The sequence below is a fragment of the Nuphar pumila genome, chromosome 12, assembly GCF_984573655.1.
Source record: "Nuphar pumila chromosome 12, dmNupPumi1.hap1.1, whole genome shotgun sequence".
NCBI lineage: Eukaryota > Viridiplantae > Streptophyta > Magnoliopsida > Nymphaeales > Nymphaeaceae > Nuphar > Nuphar pumila.
In genome coordinates this window covers 36,204,902-36,232,633 of record NC_143260.1, presented here as the reverse complement: position 1 = coordinate 36,232,633, position 27,732 = coordinate 36,204,902, and the positions used below count along the sequence as shown (strand labels likewise).

Sequence of the window (27,732 nt, the reverse complement as noted above, 5' to 3'; positions counted from 1 at the left end):
TCCTAACCATGATGGTTATCAACCATCCATGATCCTCTAGAGTCTCAAACCAGTGTGAGTCAAATCCTAAGTCATAACTAAGTTCACATATTGAACAAACTCTCAATTATAAAGTTCACTTGTTCCCTCACGAGTGGTATCATGGATAATCACAACAATCTCGTTTTTAATCTCATGATGACGTTAGGACTCACACCGCTCTCACTTAGCACGCAATGATGTAGTGTCTCTACATCATTAAATCACCGACGGCCCACTCTCCATGGTGGCTGCACTCTGACCGCGAACCAGGTAGCCCTTGCCACAGGTCGCCTCTTTCGAGATTTAAGGGGTCATGCATGCTGATCTCGAAATATCCATTCATACGACAAGAATAGACAAATAGGGACTCTATTCTAAATATAATCTCATCACAATGCATGATATTAATCAATGATCTAGACATGCAATCACAATAAAATTTCTTTTCATCATGCATGACTCACCAAAACTAACTTGCATAGCAACATGTATATAATTTTAACTCATAATGTCAAGCATGGAATTTGCATGTCATGGTCTCTCAAAACTATTATGTTTAATCAAAAACAATATTTCAATAACAAACAACGTAAAAGTGTTTATTTACATCTAAGATTTACTTATAACATCCCTTACCTCAAGTGCTGACTCTGTGCTCTCTCTGAAATCGAGTCTCACGAATCTCTAACACTAGGATCTGGTCATTAAGGTAATATACTTTAATCAGTTCACAAACTTCTTACTAAAATTACCAAAGTACCACTCCTGAATCTTATTAAAGAAATCACAGTTTCTGTATTACTATTTTGACTGAAGTTCATAGACCAATGGATTCCTCTCTTTAATACAAATCCAACGCACCAAACCTCACTCGATTCCGAGTTTGGAGTGCGAAGATATGCCCATTTTACTGAAATGGATCTCAAGTATCCAAATGGATTTCGGGTCATCCGAGACTATCTTATGATCCAACTCTTATCTGGATCCAAACCCTATCTGTTTGGATTCAGATCCATATCATAACTGGATCCAAAACTGCTTGACTGGATCCAGAAAGTCTCACCGGGTCTGGACTGGATCCGTTCTTTTTTTACTGGATCCAGAATAGCCTGACTGGATCCAGGATAGATAGGTTGGATCTGGGCCTGCTGGACTGGATCCTGGACAGTCTGATTGGATCCAGACCTGCCTGACTGGATCCAGGATCATCAGACTGGGTCCAGACCTGCCTGACTGGGTCCAGATCCGAGACTGATCCAGTGAGATATGGACCTGGTTGATCTGGATATGAGATAGGTCCAGATTGAATTGGGTCCGAACTGAAAAACCCAGATCCAGATCTGAAAGGTTTGGTTTGGACCTTGGTTCAACCGGGTCGGTTCAGACCCGATTCGGTCTGAACCGGTTCGATCTGAATCCGAAATAACCGAACCCGGTTTGGCCTGAACCGGTTCAACCCGAACCGGTTCATCCTGAACCGGTTCGGCTTGAGCCGGTTCGCCCTGAACCGGTTCAGCTGGAACCGGTTCGACCCGAACCGATTCAGCTGGAACCGGTTCGACCCGAACCGATTCAGCTGGAACCGGTTCGGCTTGAACCAGATCGACCCGAACCGGTTCACCCAATTCACTTAACCCGGTTCGGTCTGGGTGCGACCCGGACCGACCCGGTTCGGTCTGGGTCGCACCCAGTCCGAACCAAACCCTTTTTTTTTAAATACTTAGTCTGGGCGCGACCCAGACCGGAGGGCTCGGTCTGGGTCGCACCCAGACCGAACCGGTCCCCCCAAATAAAAAGGGCGGAAGGGGCACAACCCCTTCCGATCACTGGTGCAGAGGGTCAGCCCCTGCCGACCCTCTCTCTCCACCCACCTGTCTGGGCCGGCCTCGGGGCCGGCCGTCGGAGTCTGTCGCCATAGGGTCAGCCGACCCCTCCCTCTTTCTCTGTGTGTGTTTTTTTTTCCTTTTTTTAAAATTGTAACTCGCCGGCAGCCATGGCTGCCGGCCCTCTAAGTTCCCAACAGGAAGAAAGAACGAAGAAGAAGAAGTTGGAGAAGGGGAGGAAGGCACTCACCTTGCCGCCGTTGCCGCAGTCGCCACCGTCGGTAAGCCTTCTCTCTCTCTCCCTCTCTCTCTGACTCTCTGTGTGGGGTGCAGAAGGAGACCCTGCGTGGGGTTTTTATAACCCTCACGCAGGGTGAGGGGTGAGGATAACCTCGCCCCCTCCTCCCGCGGATTATGGGGGGTGAGGTTTATCCTCACCCCCACTCGTTACGCGGTTTCCCCTTTGGGGGAAACCGCACTTCTTTTTTTATTTTATTTTTTTATTTTAATTTTTTAAAATTTTTTAATGTCTATCCCGTCCGACGACTTTGCCGGAGGGGGTTTTACACTCCCCTTGTCTGGTAGAAGCAGCCCGTTCACGTCACCTTGTGTTGGGACGTTGCAGGTTCAAAACCCAATGGTGTAGTTGTATAGCTGGTAGGGCCCTAGGGGTCTGCCTAACCCCCATCTTGCCTTTAAATAAAAATGCTAATAGCCATGAGCTTCATATTCATTCATGATGTAATAGAAAAACGTTGCTGTGTAAATTGGTGCGCGTTCTTCCTTCAAGTAATTGAGATGAGTTTCTTAAATATTTATTACTTTTGTTCATGAATCCCAACACACGTTTCATGCTTATATATGATATTCTACGCTTTATGTGTGATAGGCAAAGGTGTATTGAGTGCTAAAGCAACTATGATCTCAACTCCTTACACAAGCTTGAGACTGAGATTCCTTTTAGGAAACTTTTAATCTACACCAAAGGAAAAAAAATATATATGTGCAAATATTTTAATGGTGCATTATCATAAATTATAAAAAAAACTACAATTACTAAAATGATATTTATATATGTTCTTAATCATCCCAATAAGTAAATGTGCGCCCAACTCATATCACCAAAGAGGCACACAAACCATGTGACATAGGTGGTAGATCTCATGCCAAGGGAAAAGGCAGCCAAATACTAGATATGACTTTGTGAATCACTAACCTGACAGAAGGGGGACAAAGAGTAGGGTTAGGAAGCAAACCATGCTGCTTGTGGCTCGGCTCATCATGAACTCATTCATGTTTGGCTCATGTAGTTGGTGAGCAATGTCATAAGAAACACGTTTAGCTTAAACAAATCGAGCACAAACTAAGCTTATTCGAGTTAGGGTCTCAATACGATCAAGGACATCTTTAGGTTTATATATAGGGCCTATTGGGCATTGGGTCATGCTCGACTAATTTTCACCCATATATACATGCACCTCTACTCCTCGATTTGAACTCACCTTTCATGTGTATGAGCAATCACACATGCATGTATGTGCTTGTGTGGTACCATCGTTGGATAAATGATAGGACTCTAACACTAATGCACAACTTAACTCTGTGTGACGGATTTGATCGATTGAATCACAATGAATCATTCCCTCATGACAAGATACACTTTAAATTGCAGCTAGGGCTGATAAATGAGCCGAACAAACCATAGAGAGGGTGCTCAAGCTTGTGCATGTGGGAGAGCCAAGCCGAGTTTCAGTTCTTGGCTAGTCTGAGCTAAATGGGCTGAGTTTGAGCTGGCTTGTTAAAAATAAAAAATACACAAAGATGAAAATAATATAAATTTAACTATAACCCTACTAAGCCAAACTCAAATTAGCTCACTCAAAGGCGTAGCTAGGGGGGGGGGGGGCAGCCCATTCCTGCCTCCCGAAACAGTTATTTTTTTTTTAAAGCCCAGTCCTAGCCCAACCCTGATTCCATATGAAATAGATTTGTATCCATGTTTGTAGCTCAACCCAGCCTTAACTGCAGCAAATAGTTTGATTTGTCTATATGAAATAGATTTTTATTAATAATTATAGCCATTTTTTATTTTATCTAAAAAAAATGCGGAGGCACTACCCCGAACCCCCGTCTATCACACAAAAAAATTTTTTTTGCTACACCCCTATTTGCCCCCCCTCACATGAATCCTAGCTACGCCAGTGAGCTCACTCATATAGTTTTTTTTTTAAGTCCAGCTGAGATTAGGTAAACCCCTACCAGGTATCATAAATAATCAAAACATTACAATGTTCATATGCACTCCCTTGAAAGAACCAATCTGGGGTAGTAACACTACAAGAAAATACGTTGTTAGCGACAGACTTTAGCGACGGAATATTTTTGTCGCTAGTTAGCGACGGATTAACGAGCGAAAAACATTCGTCGATATAAAGAACGAAGCTTACGAAAATAGCGACGGAATATAGTTCGTCGTCAAGTCTGTCGCTAATTAGCGACGGCTTTGCGACATATTGTTTTGTCGTTACGGCTGCACCATTTGGCGACAACGTTTGCGACAAAAGTTGTTCTGTCGCTAATTAGCAACAAACTGGGCGACGAAATATAGTCCGATGCTCGTTTCGTAAATTTGATTTATGTTGGCTTAGCGACGGAATTAATTCATCACTAATTATCGAATAACCCTAATCTCAAACAGTTTTTCCTTTTCTTCTTTCGCTGCTCCTGCCGTTCGCCGCTCCTGTCGTTTGCCCACTCCCGTCGTTCGTCGTTCGCCGGTCCCACTCCCGCCGTTCGTTGGTCCCACCGTCCGCAAGCCCCGCCGCCCGGAGACAGGTAAACGACCCCCCGCGTTTTTCGGCAGGGGGGTCGACCTCGGCAGGGGGTCGACCCTCTGCCTACTCAGGCAGGCAGGCAACCCCCTGATGTTCCAGCAGGGGGTCGACTCACTGGCAGAAAGGCTGGGGGTCGACCCCCTGCCCAAACAGGGGGTCAGTTAACCCCCTATGTTCCGTAAGGGGGTCGACCCCCTGCCGGAACAGCAGGGGAGTCGACCCCTTGCCAGAACAGTTTTTTTTTTGTGACTTCATTTTAAAACAACATTTTTTGTGTAAATTTTTCAACAGAATCAACTCGAGCTCAGCCACCTGTGGTAAGTAAGTGACAAAAACAATGTAAATCGGGTAAATACCTATGGTGAGTAAGTGATGCAAGTGTATCACATGTTATTTAATTTATTAGATGTAACACTTTATTGTTCACACACTCACTTAGTTGTTAATATTTAGGGTTGCTTTGTTGGAGTTCGGAGATCATGTTGAGCATGATTTTAATGTATGAATATGAAAGTGTTCTTATTTTTTGAGTACGGAGTCCATGTTAGGCATGATAGTAGTTAGTGAGATATTAAAGTGTGTTTGTTGCAGGTACATGTTTGTCATTTGTTTGATATGAATAATTACGATGTATTGCAATGTTTAATGTAATTGTATTCATGCTTGCATGTAGTTACTTTCAATTTGATTATGACTTTCATGTGAAATTGTATAATGAAAGCATGCTTTAAATGATTGTATTGTGTCATTAATAGTTTGCACATGAAAATATTAAGTTACCAATGCATGTATCAAAATTCTTGTTATTGTATGACATCATATATTGCATGATAAATTTGATATTTTCTTCATCGTAGCATTCTGATTGTTCTCTTTTAATTCGTTAGGCTATTATTCGTAACATCATAAGAAAATGACTGCAAACTGTGAATTGATGTACCGTAGGATAGCGAACAATGAGTTACCACATGAATATATGGATGTTGTTGGAAGTTTTATTGAATTTGCAATGACAAGTGTCAGTAGAGTGGATCCCACATGTCAGATTATGTGTCCCTGCAAGATTTGTAAGAATAATCAATTTGTTGAACCTTACAGCGTTAAACATCACCTATATAGGAAGGGTTTTGTGAGTGATTATCATAACTAGACGTTTCATAGAGAATAATTTAGAAGCGATTTTGATGCACGGGTGAATATGGTGTACGATAATTCATATACGGATTTGATATTTGATGCTGCAGAAACAAAACTGGGTTCTGCTATGAGTTCTAGTGATGTAAGAACTGTCGTAGATGAAGAATCACCAAACGATGCAGCTAGTAGATTTTATGATTTACTTAGAGATGCCGATGAGCCACTTTGGAATGGTTGCGAGAGTCACGCTATCTTGTCTGCAGTTCTTCAAGTAATGAATTTGAAGTCCGAGTATAATTTGAGTCAATCATGTTTTGACCGTTTGTGCATGATTGTGAAGAAAATGTTGCCCAAAGATGAGAATTTTTCACAAAATTTCTATCCTGCGAAAGTTATGGTCAACGCTCTAGGTATGGGTTACAAAAAGATTGATGCTTGTCCAAATCACTGCATGTTGTATTTCAAGAAGCAGAAAAACAACATATCATGCCCGTCGTGTGGGCATCCTCAGTTAAAGCCAAAGACAAGAGACAATGGTAGTACGAGGTCAAAGGAAGTTTCATACAAGTCGTTCCGCTACTTTCCTATCACTCCTAGATTGCAGCAATTGTATATGTCTTCAAGGACAGCTAAACACATGAGATGACATGAAAATAAAGTTCGACACGATGAAAACAAGATCACGCATCCTGTTGACGCTGAAGCTTTGAAGCACTTTAATCGTACTCATCAGAACTTCATAATGGAAGTGCGAAATGTTAGACTCGGTCTATGTACAAATAGATTTAATCCATTTTGGGGTAGATCAACTTTATACTCATGATGGCCAGTATTTGTAACTCCATACAACCTTCCACCAAGCTTGTATATGAAACGTCCAAATCTTTTCTTGTCTTTGTTGATCCCTGGTCCGACCTCACCTGGCCAAAATCTTGATATATATTTAAGGCCATTGATTGATGAACTAAAAGTACTGTGGGATGACGATGTTACCACGTATGATGCCTACAAAAAACAAAATTTCAACATGTAGGCCATTGTTCTATGAACAATTAGTGACTTCTTTGCATATGGTATATTATCTGGTTGGAGCACACATGGGAGGTTGTCATGTCCGTACTGCATGAAGGATTCCAAAGCTTTTAGATTGAGGCATGGAAGGAAGCCTTGCTGGTTTGAGTGCCATCGTGGATTTCTACCCAGCGACCATCCGTTCCGACGACAAAAGAATGTGTTTAAAGCAGGCATAACTGAAACGAAAGGTTCATCCTCAAGATTGTCTGGCATAGAGATTCTAAGAAGATTGTGATACTTTTTATATGTATTAACAGATGCCCGCAGTTCTACAAACTTCTGTGGATTTGGAAAGGATCACAATTGGACGAAGAAATCTATTTTGGGGGAACTACGGTATTGCCCGACCCTATTGATACAACATAATTTGGATGTGATGCATATGGAGAAAAATATGTTTGATAATGTGTTCAATACAGTAATGAATGTTAAAGGAAAAACGAAGGATAATTCAAAAACCCGTATGGATTTAAAATTAATATGTAAAAGACCAGAATTGGAACTCAAAGAGTATAATGGCAAAGTACTGAAACCAAAGGCAAAGTATGTGCTCGGACCTGATCAAATAAAACATGTATGTCAATGGTTGAGACAATTGACATTTCCAAATGAATATGTCTCTAATATTACTCGGGCTGTGAAGATTGACGATGAACAGTTATATGGGTTGAAGAGCCATGATTGTCATATCTTTATGCAACGATTGATACCCCTAGCATTCCATGATATATTAGACAAACCTATATGTGGGGTATTGTCTGAGTTGAGCGGATTTTTCAGAACATTGTGCGTATCGGAGGTCGTAGTATCAGAAGTAAAGAATCTCGAGAACTCTGTCATCACCACTGTTTGTCTGCTAAAAATATATATTTTCGCCAGCATTTTTCGATGTTATAGAACATTTAATCATACATTTGCCATATGAACTAAGGGTTGGTGGCCTTGTGCAATATCGATAGATGTACCCATTTGAAAGGTATATATTTTTTTATATTTGTCTCTTTAATGACAGATATTTAAAATTTGAAATGTATATTTTTGTCAGATGCATGTTCGACCTCAAAAAAAAAGGGTTGTAATAAAGCAAGAGTAGAAGGCTCTATTTGTGAGGTGTACACCTTAGAAGAGATTACAAAATTCTCATATATGTACTTTGAACCTCATATTCCAACACGTTACACATGCCCGCCCTGTAACGATGATGGAGAACAAGTAACTGTAGCTGACAAGCTGTCGATATTTCAACCACTTGGGCATGCATTTGGTAGTTGCCGATCAAAGCTCTTGACAGATCGAGAGCAAGACGCAACACACATCTATATTCTTTTTAATTGCTCAGCAATCGGCCCATACATCGAGTAAGTATATGTAGACGCAACACAATTATAAATCCTTTTATGTTCTATATGTGGATACATGGCTCAGTAATATAAGTATTTGTGGTTTGCAGACGATTTTATCTAGAGTTGCAAAGAGAGGTTTCACATCTCACTGATGCAGAAATACAAAAAGAACGTGAAACTAAGTTTGTGGAGTGGTTGAAACAGTTGGTAAAGAAGCTAACATAAATTTTGTACTTATAAACAACACGAAGTTACTTAATTGATCGTGATCACAATCATTGTTTATGTATGTGCGTAGGTCCGCCATGGTGATGTTAAAGATCAAGGAATATGTGATTTAGAAAATTGTCCGACCAAAGTTGTGCAATGCTACAACGGGTACATCGTAAATAGTTACCGATTTCATACAAAAGATTACGGTATAAACAAATCAACGATGAATATTGGCGTGTGTGTCAAAGGTAGCAACTACGTTGAAAATGAACATGATTACTATGGTGTTATAGATGAAATAATGGAGTTGACTTACTTAGACATAAATAACAGGGTAACTTTATTCAAGTGTCATTGGTTTGATCCAACTGCAACAAGACTCGACAAAGCTTCAGGCATTGTGGAGGTGAATCATAAATCCAGGTTTGGAACATATGAATCATTCATATTAGCCTCGCAAGCTCAACAAGTTTATTATACTTCATATCTGAGTATTAAAAAAGTCAGATAGAAATGAATGGTAGGCAGTTTGCAAGATGAAGTCCAAACTATACCCTAAGTATGATCAGTTACAAGAAGACGAGTTAGTTGAAGACAACGATTACTATCAATCAGATGATGTCTATGGCTTCGCTTATGGTCACGATGTTGCGCATGATATGCATGTCATATCTCCATTGGCCGATGAAACATTCATAGAAGAATGTGATCCAAATGATATACCAAGTGGATGAGTAAACAATGAAGAAAAAGAAGAAGAAGAAAAAAAAAATCAAACAAGTGACGAGGAAGAATTCTCAAGCTAGTGAGCAAAATCTTGTAATACAAACCTCTACTTAAATGCATTGCAATACTTGATGTGAATTATTTGAATGTATTGTAATACTTGATGCGAATGAATGAGTTGTATTGTAATACTTGATGTTAATGATTAAAAATTTTATTTTAATGTATTATAATACTTGATACGAATTATTCGAATGCATTGTAATACTTTATGTGAATGATTTGAATGTATTGTAATACTTGATGCGAATGAATGAGTTGTATTGCAATACTTAATGTAAATGATTTAAATTATTTGAATGTATTGTAATACTTGATACGAATGATTCGAATGCATTGCAATACTTGATGTGAATGATTTGAATTATTTGAATGTATTGTAATACTTGATGCGAATGAATGAGTTGTATTGCAATACTTGATGTAAATGATTTGAATTATTTGAATGTATTATAATACTTGATACGAATGATTCGAATGCACTGCAATACTTGATGCGAATGATTTGAATTATTTGAATGTATTATAATACTTGATGCGAATGAATGAGTTGTATTGCAATACTTGATGTGAATGATTAAAATTTTTATTTGAATGTATTGTAATACTTGATACAAATTATTTGAATGCATTGTAATACTTGATGTGAATGATTTGAATTATTTGAATGTATTGTAATACTTGATAAGAATGATTCGAATGCATTGCAATACTTGATGTGATTGATTTGAATTATTTAAATGTATTATAATTTATGCAATGAATAATTAGAATTATTGCAATACTTGATGTGAATGATTTGAATTATTTGAATGCATTGTAATACTTGATGCGAATGATTTGAATGCATTGCAATGCTTGATATGAATGACTTGAATGCATTGCAGTACCTGATATGAATGATTTGAATGTATTGTAATACTTGTTGCGAATTATTTGAATGTATTGCAATACTTGATGCGAATGATTTGAATTGTTTAATACTTGATGCGAATGACTTGAATATATTATAATACTTGATGTGAATTATTTGAATGTATTGTATTGCATATGTTATTTGTTAGAATATGGTTCGTGGAGGTTACAGTGGTCGCTCATCTAGTAGTTGTCAGGCCCAACCTTCATCTTCACGGGCTCCTGTGATAGGTATATCATTTAACTAATTGGATGCTTGATTAGTTCAAATGCGCATTTTGAGAATTTCTAACGTATTTTTTTACAGATGATGTTTCGCCTGTACAGTACCCACCTACACCAGTTGATCACACAAGTCATTAGCCAACACAGAAAACAGGGTCTTCTTAGTCTTGCACAAGAAGACTCATTCGAATAGTGTATATCGATAATCGATCGACCGTAAGTATTTCGTTTTTAATTATTGCATATCTTATAAATATGTTATATTGATATTTACTGTGTACCAATTCATGAGCAACACGAGGTTTGAGCCACAAGAAGTAATACGGGAAATTATGAATTACTTCTTTAACCAGGACCAGTTGCTCAATGAAAAGAGTACCCAAAGGAGGTGTTAGACAGATTGTGGTCCTCATTCACAGTATATAGTTGTTCCTCATAGTTAATGTGTTTCATATTTAATTTTTTTAAGTAATGTCTACTAACTTTCTGAAAATATTTATAGGCTTCGAATCGCTTCGCAACTACGGCGGAAGAAAATGATGCAAGAAGGTGTGGCAGAAGGTGGCTGCCAATCGATTTGCAGACATGCTGCACAATATGAAGACTGCAACAAAAAAAGCATCTGGCGTAATAGATGATCCACTACAGTAGAAGGGTCATGACTCTATTACTATCTGGAGAGATTATTGGGATGAAATGTGCGATAAGTGACCGAGAGATGCATTTCGAAATCGCTCTGCGAAGGCTACACAAAATTGAGCGAAAATGCCCGAAGCCTATCTACACACAGGTGAATCTAAGAATTTTGGGAGCCACCTGAAGAAAATGGTAACTCATCAATATATAAAATACTAATTTTATAAGTATTGTTGCAAAGTTGTGAACTAAATCTTTTGCCCTTTAACTTCGCAGGAAGTAGAAAAAGGAGGCATTGTACCATATAAGAATGTTTTTGTTGAAACACATAAATGAAAGACCACGGGAGTCTTCGTATCAGAGAAGGCGAGAACGACAACAATATGTATTTATTTTTATTAATAATCATTGCAATACATAATGTTATCATTAATTATTAATGCATACTTTAAATATTATTTTGTAGGAGGCATATGAGCAACAAATGGTAGAACGATATGGCGACGACGCTACTCAGCATCCATCATGAGTGACTGCAGTAGGTGAACCCAAAAAAGGTCGCGTGTTCGGGTTTGTGAGTAATATGAACACTTCACCAGTTATTGCTTCTTCCAGTTACGACTCACAGACTTCTTTCGCCGACATAAGCTCCAAGCAGCAACTTATTCTTTCCGGTAATGATGTACGCCAGATCATTAAGGACACAATGAATGACTACTTCCATGACACCATCGCCCCCTTTCTCTGAGATGAGATCAACAATCTTGTGTTTAACAGGGGATCTTTGATTGCAGGTCCCTCTCAGGTATAATCACATATTTAGTTTTTTGTCTGCCTTAGAACACATATGAGAATAATCGAATCACATATATAACTTTTTGCCTGCCTTAAAACACATATGAGCATGATAGAATCACATATAGAGTTTTTTGCCTGCCTTAGAGCACATATGAGCATCCTATAATCACATATAAAGTTTTTTGCCTGCCTTAGTGCACATATGAGCATGATAGAATCACATATAAAGTTTTTTTGACTGCCTTAGAACACATATGAGCATGCTATAATCACATATTCAGTTTTTTGACTGCCTGAGAACACATATGAGCATGTTATAATCATATATTCAGTTTTTTGACTACCTTAAAACACATATGAGCATGCCAAAATCACATATAGAGTTTTTTTACTGCCATAGAACATATATCATTCATGATAGAATCACATATAAAGTTTTTTTTTTGCCTGCCTTAGAGCACATATGAGTATGATAGAATCACATATAGAGTTTTTCTGTCTGCCTTAGAACATATATGAGCATGCTATAATCACATATTTAATTTTTTGACTGCCTTAGCACACATACGAGCATGATCGAATCACATATATAGCTTTTTTCCTGTCTTAAAGCACATATGAGAATGTAGAATCACATATAGAGTTTTTCTAACTGCCTTAGAACTCATCTGAGCATGATATAATCACATATAAATTTTTTTTAATGCCTTAAAACACATATAATTCATGATAGAATCACATATAGAGTTTTTTTCCTGCCTTAAAGCACATATGAGCATGATAGAATCACATATAAAGTTTTTTTATTGCCTTAGAACACATATGAGCACATGATAGAATCACATATATTGTGTAATTTATTTCATTAGATTTTGTTTATCAATACTGACTGTTCTTTTCTTGTGTAGGTTTTTAGCGATAATCAGCGTAGCGGAACTGAAGGGACAGATAAAGGCAATGAACAAGAAGACGCACAAAATCTTGACGATGATTAGAGAACTGTGTTGAAGAAGTTCTATTTTTTTTCTAATTGTAATTGCTGAATTGTAAATAATTAAACTTGTTAATTTTAAGGTGGAACGATTAATTATTGTAGATTCTTTTTATATGGATTTTTTTGTGTAGTTTGTTTTTTATTTACAAGAAATATAAATTGTACAAGAAATATAAATTGTACCGTTCTCGGTATTTATTTTTTATTTTTTTTTATTTTTTTTCGTGTTTACGACGGATTAGCGACAGAAACATCCGTCGCTATGCATATAAATCTAGCGACAACTTAGTGACAGACGTAAATCCGTCGCCAAGCCGAGGTCGCCGTTTAGTACCGACGGATTGGCGACAGAATACATCACTCGTTATTCCATCGCAATTAGCGACGGACCTAGCGACAAAGTTATTCCGTCGACAGTTAGCAGCAAAAAAATCGCGACGTAAGCATACCGTCGCCTAATCGTCGCTAATCCATCGCTAAGTCTGTTAGCTACGAAATGTGGTCGTCGCTAATCCACTGCTTTGTTGTGGTGTAAGGATCCCATCCAAAAAATAAAAAATGACTGCAGTACTGATCTAATGAAAGTTAACCTAGTTAATGAGCCTATACAAGTCAAGTTTTTTTATTTTTTTCATGACAAGAAACCCTAGCTAAAGCAAGGAAAACCCCGGGTTAGGCTGCATTACCACCCTGCCTTACGCGGTCCACCTCTAAAAGCTGAGGACTACAAGCCAAGCTAAGTTGAAGCTGTTGTTTGTATTTGGCTTGTGAGCCTCTTGTTTTCCTGCCCTAAATTTGCAATGTAGTGTACAATCCAGTCAATACCAACAGGGGCTCCGGTTGTCTCATAGGAGCAGCTACGACGCGTTAGCATGTTGCAGGTTCAAAACCCAATGGTATAGTTGTATAACTGGTAGGGTTTGCCTAACCACAATGTCTTTAAAAAAAATTAGGTCAATAATTTAATGAATTATGTAGATATGATAACATAAATATAGTGATAAAATGGTAACATTTTTTTTTTGAAAGGCAAGCTTGGGTTAGGCAGACCCCCACCAGCTACACAACATACAATTGGGTTTTGAACTTGCAACGTCCAAACACATGGTGATGTGCACTAACAGCTACTACCAAACAAGCATAAACAATACCTCACAAAGTTTACCAATGGGAGCTCTGCCTGGTTGGTAGGAGCTGTGAGTGCACGCCTTCCTGTGGCAAGGTCGTTGCAGGTTCAAAACCCCAGTGATACGTTGAACAATAACTTGTAGGGGTCTGCCTAACCCAAGCCATAGTGACAATATAGTAAGAAATTGTCTGAATGTTTAAAGCGGCAATTTCTTGCGAGATTTACGAAAAAACATAAGTACGGCGATTTAAACACAGCATTTACGTTTTAAACGGCTATTTTTCATGAAAAAAATGTATTTTTTTTTAAATATTTCTTACTAATATTTTTCATATATTTTAATTTATTTTTTACTGTCGAGATTTTGCCAAAAAAATGCACGATTTATGATAATTTTTCAATTTCTCACGAGTTTTTCAAAAATGAGATTTTGCCGTTTTTAACGTTTGTCACTATGACCCCAGCTTGCCTTAAAAAAAAATAAAAAATAACGTTACAATGTTTTGATGCCCCAATAATATATGTTTTTCCTGTATATATGCATAATATCACCGACACTTTGCAACATTGCATGTAGGAGTACAAATGTGTTCGATTTGGGGCGGATCTGCCAGATCTGAAACCGAAATGTAAATAACATATATTGAACCCAATCGGGATCAAAATCAGATCCAAGGAGGTAAGGTTGAATCTGGATCCAAAATACATGTCCTAATACTGGATCCAGAAAAAATATTTACATTTAAAAAGTATAATCAAGCAGGATCTTGAATCAGATCAATTATAGATCCGACTTAAAATTCTGATCCAAATGTTGCCCGGATGTGAAAATAATCTGATTAAACAGATCCAAATTCGAACAGAATATACATTTGGATCTTACTTATGGAACCATATCCGAAAAAAACATGTCAAACTCGGATCAAATATCTGACTATATCCGATCCGTTTTCAGCCCTAACCTAACTGCATGTACCCAACAATAGCTTCTCCAATCGATCCTTCCCATATCCAGAAACACCACGAAACCGGATCGGTCCAAAAGTCAAGAGCGGCAGTATGTTTCTGACTCAGCAAACGGTACGAGAATTTTTGAGGGGAATATTTTTGTTAACTTTACACGCGGCGAATTAATAGATGGTAGATTATTTTCAAGATTATCAAATTGTCAAGCACTGATATCTTTGCAAGTTGCAATTCAGATCGGCATTTTGCCGCTTCATCTCTCCCGCCACAAAATTCAGATTCAAATCGATCTGCAAACGACGTCGTCATCATCCTCTCTCTCTCTAGTAACAGATGATCGCAAGATTCGCAACAACAAGCGACCTGTTCTTCTAGGGTTTTCATCTAATCATCCCAACCCTCAAAAAATTAGGGTAAATGCCGGAGCGCCAGTCTGCATTTTCCGACAGCCACGATTCAGATCCTTCGGGGTCTGTCTTCCTCGGCGTGCGATTCGTTCTCTTCGGGTTCGATCCTCCCGGTGAAGCCCTGGTAAATGCTCTCCTCCCTTCATCTTATTATGCTCTAATTTTTTTTTATCTGAAATTAGTAGAAGATTTTTGCCAAGATCTTGTCGTCTGCACGCGCTAATCGGTGTCTGAATCTGTGATTGCAGTGCCGGCACGAGCTTGTGAAGTGCGGGGGAGTCAATGTCGGGCGGTATGATTCGAGTTGTACGCATGTCATTGTGCATGACCTCACTTGCGTACGTCTTCCGCCCCTCTTCCTGAGCGTTTTCTGAGCTTGATTTTTTGTTTGGAAGACCAGATTGCTTGCGCGAGAGATCGATTTGTTCTCCAATTTGATGTTCTGCTCGTTTTATGCTCTAATCGGAATATCTGTAGACATGATATGAAAAAAATGGTTAGGTGTTGGGGAACGTTTTTATTTGTGCCACTAATCGCGGGTATCTGCGTGAATGAGTTTTCACCATCTAATATTTTCGTGACTCACAGGATGATCCAGTATGCATTCGTGCGTGGCGTGACAGGAAAATTGTTGTTACAGAGTTGTGGGTCGAGGATAGCATGGATTTTGGGGAGCTTGCTGATGCTACTCGTGTATGTTTTTCTTTCTTTCCCTTTCACCTATCAGGAGTTTTTCATTTTGGTATACGTGTTCTTTTATTCACAGGCAAACACCCTCCCAGAGACATGCGCGCGCGCGCACACACACACACACACGCACAAACAAACAAACAAATAAAAGAATTATAAAAACATGTGTTGTTCCAAAAAGAAAGAGAAAAAAACGATTTTTTGGAGGATAATAGGAATGCTGGGTGGTGGGCACTCATGTGTTCCTTTTTATGCTAGGATGATCGTCTGAAAAAGATTTCCATGCTCCTGCATGGATTCCAATTAAGGGTGCTAGAGCTTTTATTGGGTCTCATTTTCCTGTCAATTTTGGAAACTGGAAAGCAAATTATGCCTGTTATGCTTTCTCTTTTTCACCAATGGTTTTTAAACCGTTTGAGCCCTATTTGGTTATTTAAATCTTAGCTGAACAACTGAGTTGGTTTATGTGTTATATACTGGATACTGTTTTTTTTTTTTGTTGACAGATTTTATATAGGCCTGTCAAAGATTTGAATGGGATCCCACGTGCTAAGTCAATGTGCATTTGTTTGACTGGTTATCAGAAGCAAGAACGATATGATATTATGGTATGCTGCTGTTCCTTGCACATTTTGAACTGTGTAGGTGATCCACATGGGTGCAATATGGTATTTTAACTTTACGAATGCCAAGATTATTATTATTATTTTTGGTACGTATTATCATTTTAGAGGGTAAAATGTGCGCTTTCAGACAGCCAATGAAGGGTTCTGAAGGCAACTAAGAATTGAATGCAGAAAAAGTATTCAACGAGTCTCTTTTAGATGCTAGAATGCATTCACAGCACACATAAAAACACTCCTGACCTCAGTGGTTTACTGACAATTTATGATACATATGAAATGGTGGAGTTGCAGGTAAAACTAAAAAGCCATAGGTCTGAAAGTTTGGTTACCAGGGAATGATGGTCATGTATAATTCAAATTATTCAATACACTATTGCATAAGAAGAAAGAAATGCCATAGAGAGAGCTTTCTTAATAGCTTCTCTTAGCCAAGAATTTTCTTCAAAATGAAGTACAATTTCTCTCATGGTACCATCAAGTCTGGTCTAGCTTTAAAGGCATATGAAAAACACATACAAATAGCATAAATCTCACCCATAATTAAAATTTATTTTTTCTAGCTGCACATGATATGTTGGCTATACACAATGAACCTATTGCAAGTATTAAATAATTTAATTAGTTCATTACATAAAGGCTGATATTAATATTGGAATCCATTTCTTCATGGAACAGTTGATGTATCTTGCATTGTTTTGCATGTACACAGTATACTCCATTTTCATGTACATGCCTGTATCCTGGTACTATTCATAAAGCAATGTAACTAAAGTTGGCCGTACCCATATTACAAATGTTTTTTTGTGATAGAGAACTTGTCATATTATTGGTACACTTGGGGGTTATTAGGTTGAGATTTTTTTTACAGTATCATGCAATCTTTAAATTTTGATTGAATCAATTGTTAAATTTATTTAGGTTTTCATTTGCCATTGTTCCATACTTTGAAGTGTTACACATAGTAAGGCCAAGGTTGTCCGTATTGTACGATACAATATGATACACATCATTACTTTTGGGGTTTACAATACGATACACACTTGTATCGTGATACAAGTGTAACATACGCGTATTGGGTGTATCGTACGATACACCACATGTATCGTGCTGTATCATATGATTTAGGTCGTATCGTACGAATGACCCAAAACTCAATTTTTTTGTTTTGGATTTAAAAGGCTTGTTGAGGGCCAAGTTCTCTATATGTCTAGACGTTGTTAGAAGGGAATCCAGGCCCCCCAGGTTTTTTGAAGTCGATTTGAGAGCCGATTCGTGTGCAAGGGAGGAAAATTTCGCGATTTTTTCAAATGAGAATGCATTTATACAAATTTTTTATTCAAGAAAGTGGGTTAAGGTAAAAAAACCCTATTCTTTGCTTCTTATTGAGTGTTTTGGGGGAAGATGACATCTTAGGGTCCAGCATGGCAATGGAGCACTCGATTAGTGAGTGAAAACTGATTAAGAATCGAGTCCAACTATTGCCAAAGTTCTTTTTCAGGTGGTATCTCTCTTTTGAAACATCATTTAGCTGGGATACATCATAATGTTCAAGATATTTAATATTTTGCATTGTTCTTGTGAGATATGCATGCAATATTATCTATGATTCTATATTAGTTGATGTTTGATGATGTCTTATGGAGCTCATAGAGACATAAATGCTTCATATGTGATTTTATGGTTGTATTTTGTGCAATTCATCATTATTTCATGTGATATGATTTTTTTTAGAATTTTTATTATTTTTTCTGAACTTTTTGGATATTTTTGATTTTTTATTAAAAATTTATGATACGATACAATGTTACTATTGGCCTGACTGATACGGGTAACAATACACTACTTACAACCTTGAGTAAGTCCCTAGGATCCTTATCGTGTTTTGCTAGAGGGATGAGATTTTGTTAGGGGCTGTTTGATTGCCCAGAGAAAATGTATAAACGAAGGAACTTGGACAAAAAGGATGTGGCCGACTAATTTTTCTCGAACCCAACAAAATGCAAATAAATCTGTCATCAGAAAAGGTGTTCAGTTTTGATAGTTTTTTCTGGAGAAAGTAGAGATCTGATTTTTTTGTCCAACAAGTTCTCTCTATCACAGATTTCAAAATGATTGTCCCTCTTTCAAATCAAAGTAGTCGAAAAAGTTTCTTGGAGTTTGTTGGATAAACCTGTCTTATGACGAATTTGTTCATGGAGAAGGATGTCTTGAGTTGTCAAATGTGCCTTTAATGAATATTCATTCTCCATGTTCTATAGACCGTCATAGAGGTGATCGTATTTTCGGCGAAAATTAACATATTAAATCTCCCACTATTGCTTTTCATGCTAACAAAAAATTCAACCCTTGATGATGTAGGTCCTTTTCCTCAGGGAAGGAGTCCTTTAGTCAAATTATAGTCACACAAATCTATCATTTTCTTGAATATTGCATTTAAGGTTTTCCATTCAAAGACAAAGAAGCTCCAAATATCATTCTAAAAGGGTGAAACTTCAATATGCGTTTGTCACAATAACATCATGTCACAAGAGAGCCAAACAGTACTATTTTTGTTGCAAATAAGGGAAATATATCATGATATTTTTTAGTTTTATGATCTGTTGCACTGAAAGAACTTTTTGTCATTTTAGCAGCTGTTTAAAACTGAAATAATCTTAGGATTTGTTGAAGGCTATTTCTGGTTTTCAGGTAGACAATGGTATCAAACATGGAATATAGGCTTTTATTTGCTCTCAAAAGTAATGCTATAAGGGCCATGGTAAAATTGCAGTAGTAGTGTCCGCATACCTTTTAAGTGTTTTTACTTCTCATGTTATGCTTATACATGTTTCAAGCCTAAATCTTGGTATAGGTAACATTGCACATTTGATTTTATCCTGGTTTGTGATTGTTCTAAAAGTTGTCATGCATGCAAAACATCCTAACAAATAAATCAAACCCGATTCTCCATCGCGTTGAGTCTTTGTGCCCGTCAATCTAGTATCTCATCTTTTATTCAAAGTTGGTGTGAAAAACCGATTGACTGGTCCATTGTATTCATTTCTCTCAGAAAATGGTAGAATTGATGGGTGCTCAGTTCATGAAGGCTTTGGTAGCAGGCAAAGTGACCCACCTTGTTTGCTATAAATTTGAAGGTGAGATTATTTTCTTTCAAGCATGCTAGCTTCAGGTATATGTTTCTTTGTGGCATGTTTCTTGCATTTGATTTTTGTGAATCTTAATCTTCTTCAAATCTTTATTATGAAAGGAGCTTGTGCATTGTACTTTGTGGCATGTTTCTTGCATTTGATTGTTGTAAATCTTTACCTTCTGCAAATCCTTCTTACTAAAGGAGCTTGTGCATTGTATTTTGGACAGTTCATTTTCCTCCTGTACCACATCACCTCGTATGTTAGTTGTAATGAAAAAAATCACCAAAATGGCATCATCTCTATATCTACATCCTTATCTATGTGTCATAGATTCAAGAGCTTTATTTCATATCCTTTGAAGCATCCATCCTGCACTTCCCAAGAGCTTGTGTGGATTCGGGAAGTGCAACTTAAGGAGTATTTGTTTATCCAAAAACTTGAGCTTTCATCTCCAATTTCTCTAATATTATATCTTTTGTGATTCACATGCTTTTCCCCTCTTATATTTCCTGTGCATTTTCACATAAGGCTCCTTGTTTCTAACTTCCTCGATTTCTACTTTATGAGAATCCGTGTATCCCTATTATCTCTTTGCTTAGGTCTTTTGTCGTTCATGTTGATGTTTTCTCAAGTGTCTCTTATGTCAAAGAATCTAAATTGTTATTCTCATTGATCCTTTCTACTTGTGGTACTGTGGAGAGTGATAATGTTCGATGCATAAAGGGGATTTTCTTTGTTTTGCCTATTGTTTGCCTGTCATGGACTTTAATTGAAATTTCTAATTGTTATTCATCATCGTTGCATATCCAGTTGAGGACTTCCACCTGTTCTTTTTTTCCCCCAAGAAACTGATTATTTGAACTTCTTAGGATCTTTCATATCATGCTAATAAGATTAGCCATGTGTATGCATGCCCAAAAATATCCCCAGTTGTCTTCAACAGAAAAAAGTAGGAAAACATGTTTTCACAAATCTTATGCTCCTGGGTATATCCCATGCTACAAGTTGGACTTAATAGTATGGATTTACTCTTTTTTCTTTTTATTTTGAGTTTCTTCTAATTTTTTTGCTGCATTTGATGACTTTCTCAATTTTACATGATAAGGATTGAATTTCCTTTCTATAGGTTTTTTCATACTATTGTCGTTCTGTGCACTTTTCTACTCTAAAGAGCCTCCCATGGAACAAATATTTGAATTAGCAGGAGCTTTTTTTGGGTGACAGGTGAAAAGTATGACCTGGCTAAGAAGTTGGAAATTAAGCTGGTTAATCATCGCTGGCTGGAGGACAGGTATAGTGTTCCCTATATGCCCCTTTAGGGTTTGACTCCTGATGGATCTGATAGGACGAGATATTCTGATGGTTGGACCAAAGATCTGAGCATCTTGCCCTCACTCCCCTTTATTTCAGGGATCCAAAATCCCTGAAATAAAGAAATTTAAGATCCCCTATTTGATAGACCTCAGATCTTGGCATGGGGCCCCTGCCACATCAGTGCCCCCATGCCACCTCAGATCTGTGGATGTCAAATGCACCCTTGAGGTTTTGTTATTTGTATAATTGTTAATTGTTGGAGTTGTGTGCTTTCTTATTTCTTCTTTGCTAATAAACACCATTGAACTTGCAGTTTGAAAGCATGGGATATCCTTCCAGAAAATGAATATAGTAAGAGGTGTGGTACTCAAGTTTCCTGAAAATGTTATATACTGATCTATACATTTTCTCTATGAGGCATTTTTATAGTTTCTGGTTGGTGTTGTGAGCTATTTATTGATAAACATGGCAATACTCCTTGGTAACTTAAATTACAATTATTTTGTGGTAATATATTTCATGAATTTTAATTCAACATGATTGTCATTGAATGTGTTTTCTTGCAGAAATGGTTGAATTTTTAATCTCAAAACTAAATTATGTTGTCCATAGGAAATTGTAAATCTGTCTCTGCCATGTTATAATGTTTTCATGGTTCTAGTATTTCTTTTATTTGTGTCACTGTTAATCCCTCCTGCTCTTAAGAAGCTAGAATGATATGTTTTCTCAATATCAATGCACTTTCTGTTCTTCATTTTTCTTTTATAAGATTTTGTTAATCTTCATCCTCCAGAGTAGCTAGGTGCAAAAATCTCTTGTGTTTGTTATTGGTTCTTGTCGAACATTGCTTTAGTAGAGAAACATGTACCAAAATGTATTCTTATTAGTATACCCTCGTTTCCAATTGGTACATGTTTATTCCCAAATTTATTTCTATTTTACTTTTTGGATATGGCAGTAGCTGGGAGTTGAAAATTCTGAATGCTGAAGCTCAGGACTCTGAGGAAGAAACTGAAAAGATGGGCCATGCTACATCCATGGAACGGAGAAAGGTTGGTGCAGAAAATAGTAATTTGAGAAGTAATACAAATAAGAGATCTGGATATGCAATAGCAGTTGGTGAAGGATTTGAGATGCGGTATAATGCTGCGGCAGTTCAGGGTTCATCATCCACACCTAACAAAATACTATCAAATGCTCCTTTGATGTCTACTCCAAGAAAAAATACTCTTGAGAAAGCTGCTATAGATGGTAGGGTTCCTGATGAGATGTTAGACAATCAAAATATTGGAGCTTCTTTGGTAGAAGGGAATGATACTGTTGTGGAACACATCCTTGAAAGAGCTAGAACTACAGATTATGATGAAAGTGCAGGTTTTAATGATTTCCGTAAAGTATCTTCTGGAATAAAGTATGCGTCAGATAAGAGAACTGCTGCACAAAATTGCTCATGGAGAACATTAAGGAAGTCTTCAGTTTTGCCAGAAGAGCCTTCAACTAGGTTAAACATTCTTCCTCAAGGTCCATATGGAAAAAACATAATGAAGGATGGCAACTTCTTACCTTCAATGATGGATCAAATTAGTAATAACTTTGATGAGTTGCAAGTTCCACAGATTAATGAAGAATTTATCTCTGATAAAAAGGATTTGTTAACTGCCAATCAAGTTTGTGTTATGTCAGTCAATGGTGTTGCATCACCAGGGGGAGAATATTTCGACAAAACTAAAGCAAAGTCAACTAAACGTAAAACATTGGAGACTGAGCCTGCAAGTTCTTACAATGGGATAGTTGGTGAATCTGTTTTCTTGGTTGATCATTCTGAAAAAAATGCATCCAACCCTTTGACAAATCCTCCTGTAGAAACTGCTGAAGATAGACGGGCTGATCCATCCATAAAGAAATTCTTAAGTTTCAGAAGAAATTCTGTTAAGCGAGGCTTTGCATCTTCAAGAAGCCCTATCACAGAGACAAATGATTCACCTTCACAAGTCATGCCTGTTGGCCTTCATATGGATGCTGTGCAGACTACATTGTCAGATGAAAAGATGGATGTTGCCAATATGGCTCCTTTAGAAACATACGTTACCAAAAGTGAAAGCCTATTTGAAATGGACTGCAAGAAGACACCCACAAAGTCATTACGGTGCATAGAATCTGAATTTCCGTCTGATCGGGCAGGTGGGAATTCCTATATGAGTAGATCATCAATTTCTTTGAACAGACAAGATAATGAATCGAAAGAGCCTAATCAAGGTGGCGAGGCATTTCCATGTAATAATCACAACTTTTCATGTGAAAAATTTCAAAATGGTGGTAGTGCAGAAACACTTGACATAGGAAATGATGAGATGAAGGGATATACTTCTAAGAATTCTTCCAGCAGGATGACCAAAAAGTTTGTAGGGAGGAAGAATTATATCAGTAGATCTAGTCTAAGTACTGGGAATCCCCACAAAGCCAAACATGACTTGTCTCCTCATGAGAGGTATACCATTAATCAAGTTACAAACAGTGTGGAGGAAAGACAAGATGATGCTGTGCGTGAAACAATGAAAGGAAAGAAAAACATTGAGATGGATTTGGTTTCAACTGGTAGTGCACTGCAGGTTGACAGAAAGAATGATAAGTCAAATGTGCAGAAGTCTTCGAACAAACTGAAGCAAAAAACTGAAGTAGTGGATGAAAGTGACATGATGGCTGAAGATAAGGAAAATCAGTCTACTAAAAATAAACAGCTGAATGCTGATAATGAGAAACCTGAGAGTGGGAAGTATGTGCCTAAACTTACGGACATAAATGTACAGAATGATGCTGAACTTGAAAGAGCAGGAAGTAAAAATATTGAGATGAATCTGGCTTTAAATGCAAGTAATGTGCAGCGGGTTGACAGGAAGAATGGTAAATTGAAAGTGCAGAAGTCTTCAAACAAATTGAAGCGAAAAAGTGAAGTTGCAGATAAAACTGATGTGATCAATGTAGACAAGGAAAATCAGTCTACTGAAAATAAACAGAAAAGTGCTGATAATGTGAAGATTTTGTGTAAAGTTAAGCAAGTGAATATACATAATGTTAACATTCTCACTGAAAACATGGTGGTATCAAAAAGGGGCGAAATGTCAACAAGTAGGCAATCTGAACCTCAATGGTTTATATTGAGTGGTCATCATTTTCAGAGAAAGGAATTTCAACAGGTCATTAAGTGCCTTCGTGGCAGAATTTGTCGAGATTCTCATCACTGGTGTTACCAGGCCACACATTTTATTGTCCCAGATCCTGTCCGCAGAACAGAGAAGTTTTTTGCAGCAGCTGCTGCTGGAAGGTAACTTTCATTGATATCAATAATGTGAAGTTGACAAATTCTATGTTGGATTTTTTTTGGATATGGAAGTATCATGAATTCATGATATCTAACAATCTATATACCATGGTTACTTCTGCAAGCCCCCATACCTGTGCCATACTTGTGGACACGAGTATTGGTACTGAATAATTTTGGGTACAAGTCAATTGTGTTTGGGTCCTAAACCAACCCATTTTATTCATTTTCTGATCCGGTCAACTTCTGGTCTGTGTATAAGATCAAGTCTATTACCTGGTAACTGTATACTTGTTCATTATTAATTGTTAATTAAGTATACAATTTTGAAATATTTTAGAATTTTTTCTTCATGGTTGATGGTTAATAACTTCGTATATAGATGATTTTGCAAAATGAAACATAATTCTGCAATCATATAGGTGTAATTACCTCTGTATTCATCCTTTTAAATTTTTTCATATTGTACCCTTCATGCCCATGTCATACCCCATATCCATACTTAGGGGTGTCAACTGGCCTGGTTTACCTGGACCCGATCCTAAACAAACCCTATAGCGTCCGGGTATGGTGATAAATAAGAAGACCCGACTAAGACCTGGGTCCGGACCCGAAGGTCCGATTAATACATGGACCCGGGTATAGTTTGTGAAATTTTGTACCAGACCTGGACCTGACCTCAGTTCCTATTAAGACCCACAATTTTTCAATGTAAAAATGATAAAAAATATGGTTTTATCAGGTATGGTCCGGGTTTGGTTCGTGTAATTATTATTGGGTCTAGGTATGGTTTTTCTTATAGTGGACCCGATTAGACCTGCGTCCGGAGTCTGGTTCCACCTGGGTCCGAACCAAATCCGACCCTTTGACACCCCTACCCATATGGTGTACCCCATGTGACTAGGGGTGTCAACTGGTCGGGTTTGGTTTGGACCCACCTGGCCCTGATTTTCGGGTATGGTATCGGTTCCGGACCCTGATCTAATCAGAGCCACCATAAGAGAAACCACACCTGAACTCGATAAGAACTACTTGAACGAGACTCAGGCCATACCTGGTAAAATAGTATTTTTTTTATCATTTTTACATTGTAAAATTGCGGGTCTCAATCTGGACTTGGGTCGGGCCTGGGTCTGGTATAAAATTTCACAAACTGTACAGGTCCATGTATTAATCAGACCTTCGGGTCTGGAGCCAGGTCTTAATCGGGTATGCTTATTTATCATCATACCCGGACCCTATAGGGTTTGGTCCGGGTAAACACGACCCGTTGACACCCCTACATGTGACATAGGTGGTTGTCTTGGCTCGTTTATTCTTGTGAATGTTGTCCCCCATCAAAGAACTTGGAGTTCCTTGCAACACAATTCTACTTTCGAAATTCCAATTTGGTTGCTTGATATTATAGGTCTCTGCGTAAGATTCTTCATAGTTAATTATGAAATTAACAACTCTATTAATTCAGGTGGATACTCAAATCTGATTACCTGACTGCCAGTACTCAGGCTGGAAAGTTCATCGAAGAAGAACCTTTTGAATGGTACAAGAATGGTCTTAGTGAGGATGGTGCAATTAACCTGGAAGCTCCAAGGAAATGGCGCCTACTAAGGCAAAGGACAGGGCATGGTGCATTCTATGGAATGAACATCATCATATATGGAGAGTGTATTGTCCCATCTTTGGTATGCACCAGCCTCATCTCACTACACTATCTTTTCTTTTTGTACTTGCCTGATTTCACAGTTCTGCTATTGTTCGACATGATTGCTTAGTAGAAAACACTGTTTTTCTGGCTATCAAAATCTAAAATTTTAGATTGACAAATTATGAAAATATTTAGCACCTTGTCACTTATGTTTTACAGCAAAGTAGTTGAATTTCCATCTACTAATTGGAAAATATTGCTGTTAGCCTGTTAGAGCATGTGAAATGATTTGACACAACCCTATTGTTGCAATCCAACTAGCACCTTTGGATCAAATAATAGATGTCCATAGTTGTTCGTGGTCAGTGCCCACAATTATATGTTTTATTTGTTTATTCTTCCAATTGGCTATAAAAAGATATGCTGTAAAATGTTTATGTTTTCAGCATATTATTACAATACACTTTGGAAGTATTTGTCAAGCATTTTATTTGTTTTATATTGTCCAATAAGATACAGAAGATGTAAATGAACTGAGATGACAGAGTTTACTAACTCATGATCTTATGCCCATTGTTCTTCTTGCTGTTGTGGTTTCCTAATAGCATGTCATATGCAGGACACACTGAAGCGTGTGGTGAAGGCTGGTGATGGGACAATTCTAGCTACCTCCCCTCCTTATCACCGTTTTCTTAGGTCTGGTGTGGACTTTGTCATTGTCAGCCCCGGCATGCCTCGCGTCGATGCATGGATCCAGGAATTCATAGCCCATGAAGTCCCATGTGTTCTTGCTGACTATTTGGTGGAATTTGTCTGTAAGCCCGGCAATTCCCTTGATCGCCATGTCCTCTACAACATGCAAGCTGCTGCTGGAAAATCACATGCAAACCTTTTGAAGAAGCTTGAGGAGGTTGTTGAGGCGCCACCAGAGGAAGATGACATTCTGTGCTCAGTCTGCCATTCAGGTGATAGAGGAGAAGTAATGCTCATTTGTGGGGATGATGCAGGCAAAGCAGGTTGTGGGGTTGCAATGCATATTGACTGCTGTGATCCTCCTCTTAAATCTGTTCCGGAGGATGACTGGTTTTGTTTAAAATGTAGCAGTACCTCTGTCAAGAAGAGCTCTGTTCTGAAACACAAATGATCTATTTGTATAAATTGATGCCTGATTATCTTGCTTGTATCAGCCTTCTTGTCTCCTTTATAAAAGAATCATCTTAGACAATGTAAAAATATGGGAATTGTTTATGTTTTCTAGGAAATTAAAATAAAATGGTGATTTTTTTTAGGAAATGAGCGCCATTTACACATAGAAGTATATATGGCCCTCGCCCTGTTTGTTTCATTCCCATGGAAGAGAAAGGTCTTTCATGGAAAGGAGAAGGGAGTTCTAAAAACTCATGCTTGTTCAGCCGTTTCATGAAAGTGCTTTCATATGGAGGGGAGTTATGAAGGGATTTATGCATGAAAAGAGCAACCAAGTGAAAAACTGGAGCCCACTTTGTACTAGTATGGCACCTTCTTCCTATCATGATGCTTGGATGCTTGTTTCAACCATGGTGAGAAAGAGAAAGGAATGACAGTTAAGCAATTTTCTGGTGTGAGCAAAACTCATCTCGTTGCCTTGATCATGGATGATGTGCAATTCAAATTTCAGCTACTAACCGTTAAGACATACCGATAAAAAATCTCACATTTTTTTTTAT

At 37.9% G+C, this 27,732-nt stretch overlaps 1 protein-coding gene across 1 annotated transcript; it reads left to right on the top strand.

Moving 5' to 3' along the window:
* The first annotated feature begins 15,311 nt into the window (after nucleotides 1-15,311).
* On the top strand, nucleotides 15,312-27,170 carry LOC149820692 (BRCT domain-containing protein At4g02110-like). The gene is made up of 9 exons (XM_089981845.1): nucleotides 15,312-15,425; nucleotides 15,890-15,994; nucleotides 16,498-16,599; nucleotides 19,667-19,751; nucleotides 20,973-21,039; nucleotides 21,376-21,420; nucleotides 22,024-24,384; nucleotides 25,847-26,063; nucleotides 26,646-27,170. The coding sequence occupies exons 1-9, from the start codon at nucleotides 15,312-15,314 to the stop codon at nucleotides 27,168-27,170; spliced, it is 3,621 nt and encodes a 1,206-aa protein (XP_089837971.1).
* Nucleotides 27,171-27,732: the final 562 nt, after the last annotated feature.